At 36.8% G+C, this 20,848-nt stretch overlaps 3 protein-coding genes across 4 annotated transcripts; 1 reads left to right on the top strand and 2 right to left on the bottom strand.

Annotated features, from left to right (window-relative positions):
* Positions 1-214: 214 nt before the first annotated feature.
* On the bottom strand, positions 215-2,926 carry LOC113114263 (calcium/calmodulin-dependent protein kinase II inhibitor 2-like). The gene is made up of 2 exons (XM_026281141.1): positions 2,414-2,926; positions 215-1,862 (listed from the first exon to the last, which is right to left on the bottom strand). Exons 1-2 carry the CDS (start codon positions 2,580-2,582, stop codon positions 1,792-1,794), a joined length of 240 nt encoding a protein of 79 aa, XP_026136926.1. The 5' UTR covers positions 2,583-2,926; the 3' UTR covers positions 215-1,791.
* A 4,727-nt stretch (positions 2,927-7,653) lies between these two features.
* On the bottom strand, positions 7,654-12,343 carry LOC113114250 (mitochondrial ubiquitin ligase activator of nfkb 1-A-like). 2 transcript variants are annotated; one of them, XM_026281129.1, is made up of 5 exons: positions 12,202-12,325; positions 11,331-11,478; positions 11,059-11,146; positions 10,836-10,956; positions 7,654-10,238 (listed from the first exon to the last, which is right to left on the bottom strand). In XM_026281129.1, the coding sequence occupies exons 2-5, from the start codon at positions 11,445-11,447 to the stop codon at positions 9,521-9,523; spliced, it is 1,044 nt and encodes a 347-aa protein (XP_026136914.1). In that variant the 5' UTR covers positions 11,448-11,478; positions 12,202-12,325; the 3' UTR covers positions 7,654-9,520. The 2 variants fall into 2 exon arrangements, with proteins under 2 accessions (XP_026136914.1, XP_026136905.1); XM_026281120.1 differs by having other exon boundaries at positions 9,058-10,238; positions 11,331-11,481; positions 12,202-12,343.
* Positions 12,344-12,393: 50 nt separating this feature from the next.
* Positions 12,394-16,973, top strand: LOC113114242 (dol-P-Man:Man(5)GlcNAc(2)-PP-Dol alpha-1,3-mannosyltransferase-like). The gene is made up of 9 exons (XM_026281108.1): positions 12,394-12,642; positions 13,025-13,124; positions 13,273-13,420; positions 14,113-14,273; positions 14,519-14,639; positions 14,740-14,945; positions 15,050-15,126; positions 15,265-15,409; positions 15,664-16,973. The coding sequence occupies exons 1-9, from the start codon at positions 12,423-12,425 to the stop codon at positions 15,830-15,832; spliced, it is 1,347 nt and encodes a 448-aa protein (XP_026136893.1). The 5' UTR covers positions 12,394-12,422; the 3' UTR covers positions 15,833-16,973.
* Positions 16,974-20,848: the final 3,875 nt, after the last annotated feature.

Here is a 20,848-nt window from a genome sequence, read left to right as displayed (position 1 = left end):
AAAACTGCTGGGGATATTTTTAAATGTGACCATACTTGTTTCATCATTTGATGGATAGTATTTGTGCTTTGTTTATGAGTAGGCCTGTCTCTAAATCTAGATGGATTCACCAGCAGGCTGTGTGTGTGTGTTGTGATGACCTCAAAATCAATATTTGCATCAGACTTGTTAACCTCTTTGTAATGCAGTCAAATGACAACAGAAATGCACATCTATATGTTCTTCCACCATTTATTAGTTCACCAAATACAGTGAAAATGGTATTATAATATGCAATGATTCATTCTTAGAATGTCATGACATTTTTGTTGCTTTTTTTGCTTAATAAAACAATGTTCCGTTATTGAAAAGTATTAAGGTTTCATGCACAACAAACCATAGTCAGTTTCTTTAGAATAATGGTACAAAACAAAGCAAAAAAAAAAAAAAAAAAAAAAAGATCAAACAAAATCAACTGAAGAAACGTAATGTCCAAAAACCTGTCAAATAACAAGTTATTTGAAGATATTCGTAAAAAGTGCAGTAGATTTCTAATATCGTCATTTTCCTAACAAATTCATCAACAAAGCTCAAGTCACAGTTTATGATTTCCATATAACAGTAGTTCAACACGGATGTGTGTGTGTGCAAAAAACCCGAGAAACATTCATTCATCAAGTCTTTAAAAAAAAAACATTCCAACCCAACTGAATTATACTCTCGTCCATGTCTAAAGATTTTTCTCTGAAATATAACCATCATTGTTGATAAATCTTTAAGACTACATACTAGCATCATTTTAAATAACAAATATTTAGATATAAAAATACAAATATGACTTTTTTTTTTAAAAAGAATCGTGCCGGGGTAAGATTCATGGCGGCACCTCTGTTGGCACCGGAGTGAAAGTTCATGCAAAGAGATGGACACGACTAGAGAAATGTGAGGAGCTGATGGAAAACAAAATAAAAAACGTAGGCTTGGAAGAAATCGAGATGCATTCGTGTTGGGTTAATTACAAGAGGTGGCACGCACAATGTTCCTTTGTGCTTGTACTGATGATGTGAATCCGTGGCGCAGGTGCATGCGCAAATCAGCTGCAGTGAAGAGCAAAACGACAGATCACCAAACGACGCTTTAAAGACTACACGCTTTAACACCTGTGGGCATGTGTATGATAAACTTCTCAATTTTTGAAAAAGAATATGACGCAAAATAGCGAGAGAAAATATTCACATTGCACCATCCGTATATATAGTTCATTTATCATTATGGGAGCGCTTAAAGTCTTTGTGTGTGTTAAATCTAAAATGTATCTAAAAGCAGCAGTCGGATAGAATTTGACGCTCAAGGCAGATTTATGTGTGTGTGTGTGTGTGTGTGTTAAGGGGAAGGTCTTCGAGCTAAGATACTGTACATCTATAGTAACAGAGCTTAAGATGCGGTTCAGTCTTCGGTTGAACTTTGTGTTGTTTACAGCGCTTTTGGAAGATGATGGTCGTGGAATAATAATGGCAAGTCAATCCACCCTTATTCACAGACCCGCAGCGCGCGCAGCCTCAACATCTCCGACATCTTCTTCAAAGCTTCCATTCGGGTTGTCGTTTATATTGTAGAATTGCCACCAAACCCCAAAGGAAATTCCGTCTCTCCCTTCTTAATTCTCCTTTTCCCTTTTTAGTTTAGTCTCCTCGTGGTTCGAGCCTCGTACCACCGTCTCTCCATCTCTTTGCAATCATCTTTACATGCACAACCGACAAGTGCTTCGAATCGGTGATAAAAATCGAAATGTCTGCAAGGCATCGCACGGGTTTACACGTCCGGTGATGATTTGTCGGTCATGCCTTTAAGCACCTCATCTATTCGGTCGTCCTCGATGACCACTGGAAAGAAGAAAACAAGACAGCTGATGTCAAGACTTCGGCAATCTACCATGTGTGGTTTGTGCGCTTTGAAACTGCGCAACAAGACCCAATACACCACAAACGCATTCAAATGATCAAAGTGCACATTAAATGCGTAACAATATCACCTAAATCAAGGGCATTCCTCGGTCGCCTTTCGGCATATTGTGGAAGACCGGTGACAGTTTGACATTTTTACAGTTGTTAAACTCATAACGTCAAAATATTATCCAATCGTTTAAAATGCATTTAAATCGATAATTCACTTTAAAATAAAAATTCCGGCTTTTGCTCGTCTTTATGTTGTTCCAAAACCATATGGGTTTCTTTTATGAAATGTTATGAACTGACAGGCTCGGTCACCATCACTTTTTTTGCATTTTTTTCTCCGTGCAATGAAAGTGAATGGTGACCGAGGTTGTCATTCTTCCTAACATCTCATTTTGTGTTGCACAGAAGAAGAAGTGAGCGAAAACAATAGTATTCCTTTAACTTCAGTAAGTTATCTTCCAGCAGGACAACATCCTCACCTCTCTTTGCTCTGCCGATCTGTCCGAGTTTTGGAGGTCTTTTCGCCTGCGACGCTCCGAAGAACGAGTTGGTGTCCTGCAGCCCGCAGCTGAAGGACATCTGACTGACATCGTTGTCCGCTCCGTATCCGCTCATTTTCCCCTCTCCGTATGGCAGAACCTCGGACATGACTGTGTAGGACAGGCTCGCGACTCAGAAGGCGCTAAAGAACTGATGTAGATAGGCAGTTACGGTGGATATGGCAATTATCCCCGCAAAACAAGTGCGCTTCTGTTTATTTTGTTTTGTTTTTGCGTAGATATCCCAGCGCGTAAATGTTAGACCCCTCGCATCGTCAACTTCCACACGGACTGGAGTGCTCGGTGCAGTATGAGAGAGCGAGCGAGAAAGAGAGAGAGTGCGCGGCTGAGTGTACGACTACAACAGCGGTCGGGTTAGTCTGCTGTAAGATACAGGAGAACCCGCGATCATAAAGGAAAACCCGGGCGGAACAGTGAAGTCATCCATCCGGGCGTGTGTGTTTAGGAGAGAGAGAGAGAGAGAGAGAGAGAGAGAGAGAGAGAGAGAGAGAGAGAGAGAGAGAGAGAGAGAGAGAGAGAGAGAGAGAGAGAAAGAGCGAGAGAGAAAGAGAAAGATGGGGACTTCAATAGGTGCAAGGGTGGCCCCATCAGGCGAAAGCACACACAGTGCCTTGCAGTCGCTTCTTTCTTCGTGATGCACGGTGTGCGCAGGGGTCTTTGTAAAGCCCGTGGCTTGGAAGCTAAAGGAGAAAGATAAAAAAAGAAGGGAAAATATAGGCCTACCTGATTCATGGAGCGCACTTGAATAAAACAACTCAATACTGCAACCTGTAATATAACGTTACATTTGCTGCATGCATTGCTATGTGGATATTTGTTCAGATTTGGGCACTTTTTTTGTCCTGAGGTAAATTTTTATTAAAATATAATATTTTGTAGATTATATTTTTATCTGCCATGACGTAAAAAATACTCCAGTCTTTTAGCATGCATTTAAATTGATATTTCACTTACCGTAAATTAAAATTCTGTCATTTGCTCAACATTGAGCTTAAGTTTTTTTTAATTAATATATAATATTTTGGGTATTTTTTTTATCTGCCATAACCTCAAAAATTCTCCCTGCGTTTAACGTGCATTTAAATTGATAGGCTAAAATATGTTTAAAAAAAAAAAAAAAAAGGTCGAGCTAGTGATTAAAGCTAGTGATTTTTTTCCTATTTATTTTTTTTATTTTTATTTTAAAAAAGTAAAACAAACATTAATAATTTCAATATTAGGCTAATTTAGTGAAATGGTTTGAATTTTATTTCCAGCATAATAAATTATTTTCCCCCTAGATAAAGGCTTTGCAAACGTATTAACAACAGTATCAGTGAAGAAAAAGAAAATCAAAGGGTAAAATAGCCTATTATTTGAGTGTCTATTTATATATAAACTACTTTGAAATTAAGGCCCGTTCAAACCAAACGACGATAACTATAACTATAAAGTTTCAATAATCATTCTAATTCTAAGAGAACAGGGAAATCCACACCACAGCTATGAAAAAACTTGTAATAAACACAGCGTTATTGTCCGTTAGGACGCTCGGAGTGAACTGACATTTAGCTTAAGTTAATGAAAAAGTAGCCTGTCTACATTTTATTCCATAAATGTTTAATAACGTATGATTTTCAACTTGTTAATTGTCTACTAGTTGGTAACATTAATAAACAAACCATCCAAAGCAGTTTTTACCTAACATAGTTTTGTCTTCATTTTGCGCACCATGGCTGCTAACTTAAATTAAAAAAAAGAATTTTTTGTTTGAAATTATAATGACCATTGTCTTCCGGTTCCCGATAAGTGGAGGTTAATAAGAATGGGGAAAAGGCTTTGTAACTATCAGTTGTTGTCATTCGCTTTGTCCGATTAGATTCACTCATCGGTGTACCGGGGAAATGTCACCGTAACACGCCAGTTCTGCTGTGCAGACGTCATAGGCGTGCGTCACGTTCAGCGTCGTCTGTCCTCGGTCTCCAGATGCCGGAAGCTGTTCGTCACCGTGGAACCACCTGTGTCTTTCCGATACTTCTTTTGAATGAATTATGTTTGAATGAAGCTAAGTAGAGGTTTACGGTAATGATGCACCTGGCTGGCTTGAATATTATCTCAATCTCTTTCTATATAGTAAGAGACAAAGCTGCTTCAGCACCTTGGATAGAGCTCACAAAAGAGCTCTAAAATGATCTTTCAACGATTTTTGGATTAAGTATGTATATTTTACTGTTAAAATATGAGTGAAAAGCATATCAAATAAATATCTAACCTACTGTGTTCCCTGCAGCATTACAACTAGTGAGTTTTATGTGAATCAACTCAAGCATTAGATTGTTAGTATGGCAACAATCCTCAGAAGACTGCAGTTTTCCAAGCTCATTTTCATATCTTCAATGTCCTCATGTGCACAAGGATTTTCACAGTCTGTGCCGTTTTACTGCTCGAATAAATGAATGAATGACATTAGGCCGATCCATACTGACAGGTCTTTAGAAAACCACTGTGGTCAGGGCTCTGAAATAAACAATTTTTAGGGATTTATAGAAAACACCAGAGCTTCACTGAACTCAAGAATTTCAGCGATTCATACACTCACTTGAGTTTGTGACAAACAGTTATAGCCAAATCTTTTCCTCTGTTACCACACTATCAAAAGACCAAGCTACGTAATTTTTTTATTGTGACCTCAGATTTAGCCAATTTAGTACCCAGTTTGGTGAAAATAGCTCATTCCTTTCAAAAAAAGTGTTTCAGTAAACGTGGCCCCACTCCCTTTAAATGTTTTGACATCCTTTCATGAACATGAATGGAAAATAAATTTGATATTCACTTTCCAGAGAATCTTTCTGCACTGGTTTGGTTCTAATCAGGCGAAGAACCTAGGAGTTCACAAAAATAGGTTTTGCTAAAAATCTAGAATGTTGGACAAATGTTAAGGACTGAAACGAAATTTTACCTTTTCTTTGATCAGAGCCATTGTCTTGAGCCAACAGTTAATTTCAAGTTCAATGTTATTCTTGTCACTACAGCAATGTATTTTAGTGAAATAATCAGACCTAAATTAATGAGAAGAAAAACCTATCACTTTTTCTTTCTCTTTCTTTCTTTCTTTCTTTCTTTCTTTCTTTCTTTCTTTCTTTCTTTCTTTCTTTTTCAGTCTAGTGTCCTTGTGTTCTGTCACAGAAGTTTGCTGTGTGAAAGTGTCCTCTGGGAGAGTGTTTGTGGTCACACTGGCCTCTGCTGACTCATGCGCTGTAATTGCTGACTCACTCTCTATCCAGCATTAGAAAACACACCAGATCACAAAAACCTGAGTCAAATGAAATACTGAGAACAGAAATGAGCAAAAATTGCATAGTTTTCAGGGGTGGGCGATAAAATGTGCAGATGCAGTTTATACGTGAGCCTTCTTTTCAGTTGAAAGGTCAGCAAGAAAAATTAATTTTGCAATTGTCATTTCCACCACAACAAATAATTTTGCCCCTAACAAAACTTTTTTCCAGAAGTTAGTGTGCTTTATTACAAAGGCAACAGCACTATGAATGAAGAATGTGCCTAAAATAAGATGAGTGATGGGTAAAGAAAAAAAAAATCAAGATCAGTGTGAAAATGTTATGTGGTATATTAATCATAGCTATAAATGTATAAAATTACATTTGGTTAATTTGTTTACTTATTTTAATTAGTCTTTAATAAAAGAAAATGTATTAATATTTTATGATTATTTGAATGCCTGGGTCTGGAAAAAGGGTAAAACAAAAGTTTGGGGTCAGTAATATTAATAAATTAATACTTTAATTTAGTAAGGATGCATTAAAGTGATAAAAAATTATAGTATATGTTGTAAACTAAATGCTAAATAAATATATTATGTTATTTTTATTCATCATAGAATACTGGAAAACCAGTGTTATCACAGTTTCACCAAAATAACTAGGCAGCAAAACTGGGTTCAGCTTTTAGAATAACAAGAAAACAGTTATTTGAAATTCTAATGGTACTTCATAATAATAGTGTTTTTACTATTTTTTTGGTGAAAATAAGAGAGAGAAAAAAAGCAATCTTAATACAAATTTAATGGTAGTGTAAAACATAAAAGGCATGTTGAAAATCATCACATATTTGATGGAAAAGGTTTCCAAGGCACTCTTTGATGAAAAAAAAACAAAACAAACAACAACCTTTAAATCCATTGGACATAACAGTGCCAAGTTGAAGAAACAACTTTAAAGTGAGAACACAGAACCTTCTTCTTTGCCGCTTTCGGCTCTGCCGTTTCAAATGTGAGATGTTGGCTCCAGTGCAGAAGTTCAGGATGGCAGTGTAATTGGCACCAGCTGATGAGTGTCTTTGTACATTTGTTTTTATTTGAATTAGTTGACACAGAAGCATTTATTTAAATTTAAGTTTTCAAACTAACTTTATTTAATATATATTTGAATTTATCCAGAATATTTTAAGAGTTTTAGTTTTAGTGAACAATAACAACACTGCAATATACCATGAAAGTACCATATTCTTATCTGATCTCTTTACTGTGATGACGTCACAAGTACTTATTCACAGTAAACTTTGCATGTTTTACTTGTGAAATTGATCAGGTCTTCAAAATCTATTTACAAATTCAAGTTATTTTTTTTTATTATTACTATTATTTTTACAAGACATTAGTCATACAAGGCAACTGAACTTAAGTTTTTAAGTTAAAGGGCAAGAAGCAGAGGATTAAAAAAAAAAAAAAAATCATTGGTGCAAAAGATGCATTGATTCATGCTAATATATTTCCTTCACTTTTCCAGAGTCTGGCCCTCCTTTGCTCTCTAGTGGTTTAAAGTAAAATGACAAGCATTGCTAAACACAGCATCAACAGAAGTTCAGCTCGACCTTGGCGAAAAAGTCTTATTTTTTCTTCAAATAGTTATGCATCTGCATCTCATTTGCTTATATTCAAAAGGAAAAAGTCTGAAGGAAAGGGGAAGGTTGTTGTGGGTTATTTACTTGTAACAGGATGACAGCAGCTGTTGCATAAAAACACTTAATGGAAAACACACATATCTTTCTCTAAAGAATTCTGACTTTCCATTGCACAAACACTAATAAAGCATTAATATAGTAGTATAATATTGTAGCAATTTAGAAACTGTGTGTGTAAACTCCAAACAATGCTGGAACAGAAGATCAGCACACAACAGTGTTTATTGACCAGAGAAGATAGTTCAGAGCTTTACATGACAAACTTGACATTTGGACTTTAAGGAAACTGAAAACTCAACCAAATCAAACTAACTAAGGCACTAAGCTTACCAACATTTTACTTTTAGATTAGAGGTTTATTTATACCAGCCATTCAATACAGTATTTAACCATACTTTTTAATTAATGAAAAAAGAACAAAAAAATTAAATAATAATAATTTGAACCATTTGATAAGTGCCAAACATGAGATACACTTGAATAATAAACAGAAATTTAAACACAAAGACATCGGTTTACCAGGATATTCAATAAAATATCCAAACACATTGCTCAGAGAAACTTTACTTTTCACTTTTAACTAGCAGACCAGCAGGGACATATGGAAACTTAATTCTGCCAATAAATAAAAGATAATAAGTTAATGCGATTCTCTCAATCTCACAGTTCAGACATTTTTTTTCCCTTACAATTCTGAGTTTAGGCCTATATCTCACAATTTAGACTTTTTTTCTCACAAGTTTATAACTTGCTATTATGAGATATAAACTAGCAGTTCTAAAAAGACTATAAAGTCTTATTGTGAGTTTAAACTTGCATTTATGAGATATATATTTGCTGTCATGATAACCGCAATATTGTAATATGGTGCTAGCCAACTTTTGACTGGTGGGAAGCACAACAAACACGATGCTCACTTTATTTTCATGAGGCTATGCCCTTCTTGTTTTGCGCTTAATGCAAATGTATTGAATGTTCAATTTGCTAATAATCACAAGAGTGAAGTGAGTAATATTTTTACACCAACTGGCTCTTTTTACGTCATGTGTACCACTGTGATTTGTACCGTTACATAGGTTCTGTAGATTGCACTAAACAGACAGAAAGAGAAAGAGAGATCATCTTTGCATGCACTATTACCTGCGTCTGTCCTTCAGGGCAAGTTATATATATATATATATATATATATATATATATATGTTGAAAAAAAAGTTGTTAGAGGATGAAAGCGATATCTTTGTCATAACATCCTTTCAGCATTTAATGGGATTTCCCACAACTGCGTCAGAGCTGTTCATTGCATTAATTCAATTGCATTGTTCTCAATGAAGTAAAACAGCAATTTCAGCATTACTCGGGTAGCGCGCTGATCGTCCATTGAGCACTGTATAGTGGCACTCAATGTTAAATTAATTTAATCCATGAACAATGCATTTCTAAATGTAGGCTATTAGTTGACTCACTCGAAAAGACAGTCACTTGCCGCGACCTCCTGGTGTAATAATGCAACTGCACCGACTGGTAGCCTGTGTAAGACCAGTGCAGAGACAAGTCCCTATACTCATACTGCTGCAATGTCAATAACACTGTCCTCTTTTACAGTCAGATTTTTTTTTCTAAAAAAGTCCTAATCGGAGTAGAAAAATATTATTGTTTTGATTGTGAGATGTGCAGTTCTGAGAAGAAAAGTCTGAATTGCAACAGATATAAACTTGCAACCGCAAGAAAAAGTGTTATAAGAAAAATAGTTTACATTCAGTCAGAATTGTGAGATAAAATGTCACAATTACATGTTTTTTTTTTTTTATTCTGTGGTGGAAATAAGTTTCCATAGGAATTTGGTAAAACTAAAATGGTGAAACTAAAGTGTGTATCAGGAATCTCTGTGTTGCTTCTATCGCAGGTGTCCTGTTCACAGTATAACATTGTTTTAAAGTTTAAGGCTGTTTTGACAAGTATATCATGTAAATCCAGTACAACTGTTCATTTGTATAGGATTAAACAATGTTTAGTAGTTGAAATGTGCTGAAAGCCTTTTTCAAGAGAAACCAATGGATTCTTTTCAGTCTCTTAGGCTTGGTACAAAGGCACGACTCGTCTGATATTCTGTCTGCAGATGGGACAGATGGGTTGTGGCAAAGCCTGATAGCAGCGGAAACAGCAGCACACGTGTCCGCAGTCCAGCAGCACACAGCCTCGTGGGTTACTCAGGCATATCACGCACGGGTTCTCCGATACCTCCATCCCGTTCTCCTCCTCTCCTCGCTCTTCTGCACCCATCAGTTCAAACTCCCTCCTCATGTTATCCTGCTCCCATCGCTGCTTCAGCTGGCGGTAGTACCTGCGTCCCGCCCACATCAGCACGGCCACACCTGCCAATGCACAAATGCACGCCAGCACCCTCCACACCTCTGCCTGCCCTTCCTGCTCCAGCCGCAGGGTTTCAAAGTCATCTGTGCTAAGGAAGTACTCCGAGCCATCAGTGGGTGGGCGGATTTTTGGGAGGCGGTCCGTGTCCAGGATGAGCTCGCCCACTGCGGTCAAAGAGGCACCCACTTTCAGCATCTCCTCCGTTTCCAGTTGACCTTTGGGCTTCTCTCCGCTCAAATACTGACCAATCATATCCGTGAAGCCATAACTAGCCTGGTGGAACTTTTCATGGATGATTTCCATATTGGGACCCGTGGCCTCCAGGGGACAGAGCACACGCACAAACGCCTTGTTCACACCCAGCAGGTTAAAGGGCACAGCATTCACACGCTGGTGAAGCACACGCTCGCTGTCTGTCCTGAAAGATGTGAAAGAGAATCATGTTTTAGAAATGGCATGTTAGACTGACATATATAAAATCCAAACGGTATGTTTTTTTTTTTTTTAAGTATCTTATGCTCGCCAAGGCTGCATTTATTTCATCCAAAATACAGTATAATATTAAATATTTTTGAAATAGTATCACAATCTAAAATTACTACATTCTGTTAATGTATTTTAAAACATAATTTATTATTATGTGATATAACTCTACATTTTTAGCATTCATTACTCAAGTCTTCAGTATCACGTGATCCTTCAGAAATCCTTCTAATATATTATTTTAATTATTATTATTAATGTTGAAAACAGTTGTGCTGGTTAACATTTTTGTACAAATAGTGACACTTTTTTTCAGGATTCTTAAATGAATAGAAAGTTCAAGAGAGCAGCATTTATTTAAAATGGAAACCTTTTGTAACATTATAAATGTCTTTACTGTCACTTTTGATTAATATAATGCATCCTTGCTGAATAAAATTATTAATTTCTTTCTAAAAAAAGATCAAATATTAAATTCTCCAACCTTTTGAACGGTGATGTATATTTATATTAGCAAGGGACCAGGACTTACCAAGTGCGAGCTAAACTGTTCCACACAAGTTTGTGTTCTCGGAGGACCAGTTTCTGGATTACACCAACACTGCCATCCTGAAACTGACTCCTTAACGGTTCCCCGATAGATTGCACTGTACCTACAGCGAGAGAAAGTGGAAACAAGTCAGTGGAAAGTTAAGGAGAGATTGAGTTATATTCTACAGATCAGCTGAGACACTATAATGGAAAGTGAATGTTACCCTCGATGACCACATACTGCAGACATTTCCCTGGCGTGGCATTCAAAAGATCTACTAACTTTTCATCCACCGGCAAAACTGGAGCTTCCTAACAACAAAACACAATTTGTTTATTTTTTTTTAGAATTTCTCCTATTTCACTGCTTTAAGTGTAGCAGACACTTTAAATCAAAGGAACAAATTCCAAGCACTAATAATTTCCAAGTATCCAAGTTATATTTATATACATGCATATATAGTGTCTAAATTGTCATTTTTGCAAATGTACTCACATTAAGCTTGTTCACAGTTTTGCATTTCTTCCTGTAGATGTAATAAAACAGACCAGAGAGAGCCACACTTGAACCCAAGCACACCATCTCCACTGTCCGGATGGGGAAATCCTCCATCTTCCTCCTCACCCTCTTCCTCTTCTCTAGACTACTGAAAACAGAATGAAATCAAAATGAACAGGTGCAAGCTTTGATTTTCATTCATTTTTACTACTGCTGTTCATTTAGCAGATGCTTTTAATTAAATTAACACATATTAATTTATTTTAATTTAATTACTAGGAGTTTAAAAAAAATGACAAATTTAAATAATTTATGTGATATGGGGGTTCGGCTGACATTAACTAATAGATGTTTCATAGACAAACTTAGATGTTGGCTTGAGAGCCTAGTTTAAAAAAAAATAATAATTGAAAAAAGGTTGAGGGTTATAGTTTAAAGGTTATCCAGGTCAGAAAGAATCTCCAACAGATAAGAAGATTTTCTTGCTGATTACAGATCGATAGAAGCACAAATGAAAAGCACAGAGAAAGAAATGACAAAGCCATGTAAGTCTTTGTTTACACTGGAAGTGAAAATTTCGATTATTTAAAATTATGGCACTTTGGGGTGTTTTGATTGTCGATTTAAGAGAAACCAACATGTCACTACTAACACCTCCGCAATAAAACATACATAACAATAACCACAGTTCACCAAACAAGGCACATCATCTGTGGGCTGTCAAAATATAATGTGACCCATAAATGACCTTTAAAGACTTTAACCTAATACGTTGACCACGGTTACACGTGTATGTTCATAAATAAATGTTAAAGTTCTGTATGAAACAACAGAAATGAATATAGCGTGTATAAAAAGCAGAAATCACCTTTTACACTCACGATCCTCCTGAATTCATTTCCGAAAACAGCAACGTTGTTTAGGTCACGTGGCACGTCAATGCGCGAGGACCTCTTATAGGTAGCTATGAATTCTGCCTGACCATGGATTTGGGGCGGGGCCCGGTGCATAAACCTATGGCATAAGCACACACACAACTCAACGGACTTTTAATTTGGAACTCAGTGTTTCCGAATCCGGCCCACGTTTATGATTGAATCCTCTGGCTTCACCAAGGCGGCCAACATGGCAGGAGGAAAAAAGAAACCCTCTAACGTTACTCTACCATCAAGAATTCAGAAAACACTTTCCTCCGTATGGCAGGACAAACACATGGTGTTGTTCAAAGCAGAGTACACGTTTTTGGTCACGGCCGTCCTCTGGTTCCTGGAAATTGGCATTAACATATGGGTGATCCAAAGAGTTGCATGTAAGTTAAGTGCAGTAGAAATCAATCACTGACGTGATCCTTGGATAATTACAAGTAATAGTTAACAATTCATTAAAGGAACTACAAACTAAAGAAACTGCTTGATGTTCAGATAGGTGCATGCTTATTAATGCATTCAATCATTTGTTTCACATAGGCTCAAATGTCAAAGTCAACTCTGCCTTCCAAAATTGTAGTCTGGATAAGTTGTGCATTAGATCCGTCGGGACTCCTTAAAAGGAACACATGCATCAATGATCATGTCACTGTTAGTCACGCGCACCATATAACCAAAATGACACTGTATAGCAGTATGCAGAGAGATGCCAGTTGTAAGTGCCATTGGGATTCCTCTGTCTAATGATATAAGTGTTGTTTGTAGATACAGAGATCGACTGGAAGGCATACATGGATGAGGTGGAGGGAGTTATTAACGGCACATATGACTATACACAGCTGAAGGGCGACACGGGACCCCTGGTGTAAGTGTCAACATCAAAAATATGTATTCCAGCTTTTAGATGCCCAGTAGTCTTCCTCTCTCCCTCTCTATACCTCTGAGAATGGCATAATTAATGAAAATCTGGCCACTAATCATTTACTGGATTTTATACTGTATGTGTGTTTCAGGTATCCAGCTGGTTTTGTGTATGTATTCACTGGGCTGTATTATCTTACTGGTCATGGACAGAATATTCGTTTGGGTCAGTATGTGTTCGCTGTGTTCTATCTCATCACTCTCCTGCTTGTGTTCCGCATTTACCATCGCACCAAAAAGGTAATGACCTCTTATAATGCCAATCCATTATACATCTTGTGCATTCTGTGAAGTCAATTTTTATTTAATTTTTTACACCCAAGAGTAGCCAGGATTTTTTCTTTTTACAAACCACTGTTAAAATGTGTGTTGTCTGTAAGAAAGGAGAGGAGCATTTGAATGCATGTAAAAGGGAAAAAAAAGACCTTTTTCTGAAGGATCATGTGACACTGAATACTGAAGTAAAACATTCGTCTTTTTGTTGCAGAAATAAATTACATTAAATAACATAGATGTAAATATAAATATTAAATAGTAAATAATAGTTTATAATATTTCTATTTTTACTGTATTTTTGATCTGCTTTTGCTTGGTGAGCATTACAGATTTCTTTCAAAAATCTTACCAACCCCAAACATTTGAATGCTTGTGTATAATTTATGTAATACAGTGTACAGTATTTCTGCAACATGTATTGTTAGTTCTACAACCTGTACATCCAACTTCAGCTAAACAACTATTGCAAAACATAAACCTCTAAACTTTGTAATCCAGCGACTACTCATCACAACAATACAATGATAAAAATCTAACTAATAATGCAGTGCACTGCTAATTTCTGTTTATATTGTGTTTTTGCCATTCACAGAACTTTGTATTCATGATACTGAAAGTGTCTTATTAATAGTGCATGTCTGTTTATTCTTCTCTAGGTTCCTCCATATGTGTTCTTCTTCATCTGCTGTGCTTCGTATCGAATTCACTCCATTTTCGTCTTGCGTCTCTTTAATGATCCGGTGGCCATGATGCTGTTATTCGGAGCCATCAATCTCTTCCTGGATGGCCGCTGGACTCTAGGATGTGCCCTTTACAGGCAAGTAGAAACAACATCTTCATTGTACATGGAGTGATGGATGAATGATAAGAGAAACTGAATATTTTAATTAAAGAATATACTATCAGGCATATTTGTAAAAAAAAAAAAAAAATTTAATAATATTTTGATGCCTGATTTCTTCATCACTTCTTAACATAAGAATAATTATGGCTTGATAATTGAATGGTCATTTCAGCAGTGTGTGTGCATTTAAAGTGTCTATTTGTCTTTGCTGTGGACAGTTTAGCTGTGTCTGTGAAGATGAATGTTCTGCTCTTCGCTCCTGGTCTGCTTTTCCTTCTCCTGTGTGAGTTCGGTCTATGGAAAACTTTACCTAAACTCACTCTCTGTGCTGTCATTCAGGTTAGACGCACATAATAACTCATTCACATGTTTATTAAGTGATTCCTTTTGATGTTTTACACCAGCTTTTCATTGAAAACTCAGTTTTTCTCCCTTTCAGCTGGTTTTGGGACTGCCGTTCCTCTTGGTGAACCCCGTTGGGTATGTTAGCCGGGCCTTTGACCTGGGCAGGCAGTTTCTTTTTAAGTGGACGGTGAACTGGCGTTTTCTTCCCGAGGATGTGTTCTTGAGTCGATACTTCCACCTGGCTCTGCTTCTGGCTCACATTACCACATTGCTGCTGTTTGCGCTGAAGAGATGGAAGAGGTACAAAAAATCAAATCTTACAATTAAACCTCTTGGTAAACTAAATATCCTGCAGCTCTTTTTGACCCACTGACTGTGTCCTTTAAAAATGGTGTTTATTACAGGTCTGGGACCAGTATTTGGTCTATTCTAACAGATCCGTCTGCGAGAAAAGAGACCGTACACAAGCTCAATGCTGATCATATCCTTTTAATGGTTGTTTAAATCAAATGTATGATGGATTGGATTGAAATCATTTTAAGTAAACCAGGCGTTCATGAAATGTGCACTATTAGTCCTAGTCGATATGATGAGAATGGTTCCTTAACCCAGATCATACAGACAGTTCTGGTTCTTTACACTTCTAATTTCATTGGCATGTGCTTCAGTAGATCTCTGCACTATCAGTTTTATGTCTGGTACTTTCATACGCTGCCATTCCTGTTGTGGAGTGGAGGAGTCAAGAAACTTGCCCATCTGCTCAGGTAAAGCACAGACACATGGAACAGTTTTTTTTTTTTCCTCATTAATTTGTGTGTGTGTTTGTACATTTTAGTTAGTTTCATTTTTTGTGCAAATCGACATTACCACTCTCTGTGAAGTAGTTTTCCTTGTTAGTTCATGATATCTAATGCATTAAATAGGTAACAATTGTAGTTGATTAATATAAATTTGTTAGATATCAAACCCCCAGATCTCCCCCTGTCCCAAATCATCTGTTTATCATTCGCTCTTTTAGGGTGTTGGTCCTGGGTCTTATTGAACTGTCCTGGAACACGTATCCGTCTACCAACTACAGCTCTCTATCACTGCACGTCTGCCATCTCATCATCTTGCTCTGTTTGTGGCTCAACCCGACTCCAGCTCTTCCCTGTCAGAAGTCAGAGAACAAGGCTAAGCGCCATTGAGCCCTGGCCTTCCCAGGTCTTTTCAGGATGCTTTTCAGGATTCTTAAAGACTAATTTGATGCTTAGTCTGGGAAATGTAAATGGATCTTTATTGGAAGGACATTTAAAAAAAAAAAAAAAAAATCATAATTTCTGTGCAGCTTATCATCACAGTTGACGTTTGAGACCTCAAGGATCTCTTCTTGTTGGCCATTGGACTCATTCAGTACATTTTATTTGAACAAGATGTTATATATAACAGAATATCTGTGCATTTTCAACATTCGCTTTCATAATTATTCAGGGATTTGTTTTCGTTTAAATGGGTAGTTCACTCAAAAATGAAAATTGTCATCATTTACTCACCCTCATGTCGTTCCAAACCTGTATGACTTACTTTCTTCTGTGGTACACAAAGGTATTTTGAAGAATCTGTATGTGTCATTGTATGGGAGAAAACACATACAAGGTTTGGAACAACAGGATGGTGAGGAAATAATTACAGAATTTTCTTTTTTGGGTGAACTATCCCTTTAAAAGATGATTTGTTTTTTTCAGCGATTCGCAATTGTCTATAAGCTCAACAGGAACATATAGTTACATTTATAGGGCACAAAGGAACGGCAAAGATCTGCTTTTCCATTTCTTTTTAGTTTAAGACAACCTCTGTGTTGTCTAATGAACCTCTAGTAGTTTCTGTGTTTGTTTTCTATCTTTGGTCTTTTCCTTTTCTAGCATGAAGAGCGAGAGATTCAATGATGAAATGCTTCATATTTTGAGTGTGATTTTTATTTTTCTGTGAAGAAGAGTGAATTATTGTTCTTATAAATCTTATTCTTATGGTCTGCTTGCTGTTAATGTTTTTTTTTTCTTTTCTTTTTTTTTTTTTTTTGCATGGCATGCATTTGCTTAATCCAAAGTGTAGGCGACAATCATAAAACACCTGTTGTCCATGATTTTATTCCATTTCCAATTCTTTTGACAGGCTCACAGCTACGAAAGTCTGTGCAAAACCAGGTTGAAGGTGCAGTGAACGATTAAAGCAATTACTGTTTGAAACAACAGTGTCTTAAAACCTGAGGACACATCATTTGGAATCATTCAGAACATTTTATTGTATAGATTTGTGATCGAAAATAAAAAGCCATAATTTCATAACATTCATAGTTACCATAGTTTTGATTCTTTCTATGATTGAACATGAAAAATATAGCCCCAGCAGATTGTTTTTGTGGTGTTACTTGAAAACTCTTGCTTTCAAGAAAACTTGCTTTCCATCAAACTCTAAAAAACAAATTAAATGCCTCAATCTCTCAAGGAGGCCAAAAGCTAGCAGTCATTGCCAGACACACTGTCAAAAATCAAAACACAAATGATCCTACAAAAAAATACAATTTACCAAAGTTACTTAGAATGTTCATATGGTTATCAGCACTTAAACTGAGTAATACTGACAGCATCAGTCACTGCAAAAAAAATGGTTTGAAATAAAGTCCAGTTTAGTCTAAAACTTGACTTAAGAAACAGATTCATCAAATTCAAGCAGCTGTTAAACTAGAGTTCAAAAGATCAGTAAGATTTAACATATCGTTCATGCTCACCAAGGCTGCATTTATTTGATATAAAATACATTATTGTGAAATATTACAAATTAAAATAAATGTTTTAAATTTATTGAAGCATCATTACTCCAGCCTTCAGTGTCACGTGATCTTTCAAAAATAATTCTAATATGCTCATTCTAATTTAATGTGTCCTTGCTGAATAATAATATTAATAATAAAAAACTCTTACTGACCCCAAATCTTTGAACGATAGTGTAAGTTAAGGCAGGAATGTGTAATTTTGGCCTGCTGTAACAGACACCGTGGGAAAGGAGGACATCTAGTGGAAACCCAGGGAACACAACCCAGACACTGTGACATATGGTCTGGGCATGAGGAAAAAGTGGTGAGGGTCAATGGAAAGTGGGGCTCAGACTGCTGCGGTGGCTCAGGTATGGGGATGCTCTTTTCAGGCGGTCCAGAGGGATCTGGATTCACTCAGAGTAGGATTCAGACAGCAGAAACGCACCTAATGCTAGGCACAGCTGTGGGGACACAAAAACTAGGTAAAACTGACTTTAAGTTGTGGTTAAATCACAGAAGGTAAATCTCTTAATAAACAGATAATAGAAATCAAGTTTTTTTTGCCAAATACAATTGCCACGGTCCGGTAGAAGGCGCTGTTGGCACACTCTTTCACAGTTGGCGTTCGCTGATGGTCCCCAGGGGTGCTGCACAAGATCCCTGGCCCTATGCATAGGCAGTCCTAATAACACCCCCCCCCCCCAACCCCCTTGATAATATATATTCCAGACTTTTCAAGGGCCCTCTCTTCCTTTGGGGCCCTGGTAATCAGTACTGGTTTTACCCCCAGTCCTACGCCCCTGATGGTCCCAATAGCATCGGCGTTTTAATTATGTAATTAATCATTTAAAACATTCTAGCTACTCATAAATGAGTGATGTTGAGAGTGAATTTGTTTTTGTAACAATTTATTAAGTGTATAAAGCAATGTGTTGTCAGCTCTTCATAAGTTTCTCTATCAGAAACTCAGAAAACAGGTCTGAAAATCACAGTCTCTAAAGAAACTGCTGTGCAAACAGTTAATACTAAATAACTGAACGAACTGCCCTTTACATTTCTAAAATTCAACTAAGGACATCTATGTAGCCTATGAGCATTTTACAAGCTTTTTGAGGGCTCCCTAAGTGTAATGATCCCCATCCTAAAATATAAAACGGGTATATATATTTTTTTATAATAAAGACTTACTTATACTGTGTAAGAGAAAATATTAAGTGTAATATTATAAAGATTTTAGGTTAAATCTAACAGTGCAGATTGGAAGTGGGCTTCCTTACAAACCTATACCAGCAAACTGTATTGAAGAAAGAAAAAAGGTTAAGAGACTTAAGATGATCGTGAAAAGGATTTTTTTACTAACTTGACCAACATTATAAGTGGAGTGTAGGAAAAAAGTATTAATTAAAATATATGGTAAAGTATGACCCTTTTCATTAATCATCTAACACAAACAAATGTCTTCATCACTAAGGTTGTATTCTGAAAGAGTTTGAGCTAACGGGCTTATCCATGTCACGCAGAAAATGCACTCTGGGAAAAAATTATTGTCAAACTGAAATGTTGGGACATTGTGTTTTTTTTTTTTTTTTTTCAATCCCACCTGACCCACTTCCAATTGTTCTCAGCACCAGACAATAGGACAATGGTTTCATAACTAGTGCACCAACTAACCTGTGTGTTATCAACATTACTGTTGCATGTTTTATGCAAATGTTTTTTGGGTTGTAGTTTTGTATTATGACATGTCTTTATGTAATCTCCCTCTGTTGCCCCCTGTAGTTTTGAAAAAGCAGACAATTTCTCACACACACTCAAGTTGCCCTCTCACTTGCTCCAGTTGTGCGTCAGAACCTCATTGGCTATGATGACATGAGTAGTTTCACTGATCCAGGACTTACCACCAGTGTTGAGGAAAGTTACTTTAAAAAATAATGCATTACAATATTGCCTACTCCCTAAAAAAAAGTGAATAATTATGTTACTTGCATTACTTTTGTGTTAAATTATCTCATCTGAACTTAACATGTTTGTTTGTTTGTTTGTTTGTTTTATATTTTGGCAAATGTATAAGTCTTGTCATTCTAGATTGCATAAAGAATAGGACGCAGGAGAAGAAAGTTCAACACTCTTACTTCATCAATGAAACACAAATGTGATGTTCACCTAAAGTTATTTTTGCCTATTAGTATAGTTGAAGTGGATCATCGAAAGTCAGCAGCAAAGACACTGGTTGCTACATAAAGGACATTTTTATGTTATTTAACATGTTTAATGATTGCAGGATTGTGTCATGTTCTCAGTTTGCATTTTACTGTTTTCATTCATTTTGAGGAATACTGAATCTGTTTTTGTGCAAGAGAGATGAGTAAGTGCATGTATATATAAATTATTGCCTTAACAAAAATTCACATTTCACACAAAAATTCACCTAATCCATTGCCTCATAGGCTTCCAATTTACTGTAAGTGCATTACTTTAGACATTATTTTTGTTTGTCTTTTTAAATGAATGAATTAATTAACGCATAAATCATAATGGATAATGAACCCAGAACATTAAAATCAAGCTTTAAAAGCTTTACAATGAAGTTTTCTATAATCATTAGTCTGGTCACACTGTCTTCCGATCTGAAAGTATGCTCACATGCTCGTTCCTGAACTTTTCCTTGAATCCAGCTTTGCCTTTAGTGCTGTGATCAGCATCTTGTTCGTGGAGGACAGTGGCAGAGCACCACAAAGTTGACGAGAGAAACTGAAGGGAGCGGGGGGCAGATTAATCAGGCAACATCAAAGAGAGCAGCAGGGCGAAGGGAGGGAACGGGGCAAAAGATGAATGGAGACCAGCCGCCCGATTGTTTTTTTTTTTTCCATGCCATCCCTCAGTGCTTCAGTTGGCAGTAGGATGGCAAAACCATTGTGCAGGGGCCACATAGAACGCCTGGAACAAACTGTCGGCTCCTGTCTTTATTCTTCATGCCAAAAAAGGAGGAGAATGCAAGATAGGGAGACTCTTGCTCTTGAAGTCCATCTTTTCTTTTGATATTTTTGTCTGCTAACATTTCAACAATTTTTCAAAACATTATTTACCAGGAAAACCCTTAAATATTGCTCACACTGTTATGAATTTTAGATGTCGGCTTGTTTCTGTCTTCTGACCAGCACCCAATCGTTTTGTCTCATATGACACTGACCAAGGAGGTCTTTTTCTCTCAGTTGCTACACACATACATAGGCCTTGTGTGAAGCACTTTTAAAGTAGCCCGCTGCTCCGCGTGCCCTCACTGTATTCGGTTGCTCAGTTGGCTCAAAGATAACTCCAATTTGGGTCTCTCATCCTGACTGCAGACTCAGCACACGTACATTACACAGTGTTCCTGTCTTGTCCTTTAGTTGGACTCGCTAATCTCTGC

The sequence above is a fragment of the Carassius auratus genome, chromosome 2, assembly GCF_003368295.1.
Source record: "Carassius auratus strain Wakin chromosome 2, ASM336829v1, whole genome shotgun sequence".
Lineage (NCBI taxonomy): Eukaryota > Metazoa > Chordata > Actinopteri > Cypriniformes > Cyprinidae > Carassius > Carassius auratus.
This window is presented reverse-complemented; position numbering and strand designations above follow the sequence as displayed.

What these genes read in the sequence shown, in the direction of transcription:
- LOC113114242 (XM_026281108.1), top strand. Translation starts at nt 12,423, where the DNA reads ATGATTGAATCCTCTGGCTTCACCAAGGCGGCCAACATGGCAGGAGGA. An exon ending in GGTGATCCAAAGAGTTGCAT is followed by an intron (nt 12,643 to 13,024) that starts GTAAGTTAAGTG and finishes TGTTGTTTGTAG; the next exon opens with ATACAGAGATCGACTGGAAG. An exon ending in AAACTTGCCCATCTGCTCAG is followed by an intron (nt 15,410 to 15,663) that starts GTAAAGCACAGA and finishes TCGCTCTTTTAG; the next exon opens with GGTGTTGGTCCTGGGTCTTA.
- LOC113114263 (XM_026281141.1), bottom strand. Translation starts at nt 2,582, where the DNA reads ATGTCCGAGGTTCTGCCATACGGAGAGGGGAAAATGAGCGGATACGGA. An exon ending in GATCGGCAGAGCAAAGAGAG is followed by an intron (nt 1,863 to 2,413) that starts GTGAGGATGTTG and finishes TCTTCTTTCCAG; the next exon opens with TGGTCATCGAGGACGACCGA.
- LOC113114250 (XM_026281120.1), bottom strand. Translation starts at nt 11,447, where the DNA reads ATGGAGGATTTCCCCATCCGGACAGTGGAGATGGTGTGCTTGGGTTCA. An exon ending in AAACTGTGAACAAGCTTAAT is followed by an intron (nt 11,147 to 11,330) that starts GTGAGTACATTT and finishes TTTTGTTGTTAG; the next exon opens with GAAGCTCCAGTTTTGCCGGT. An exon ending in GCAGTATGTGGTCATCGAGG is followed by an intron (nt 10,957 to 11,058) that starts GTAACATTCACT and finishes CTCTCGCTGTAG; the next exon opens with GTACAGTGCAATCTATCGGG.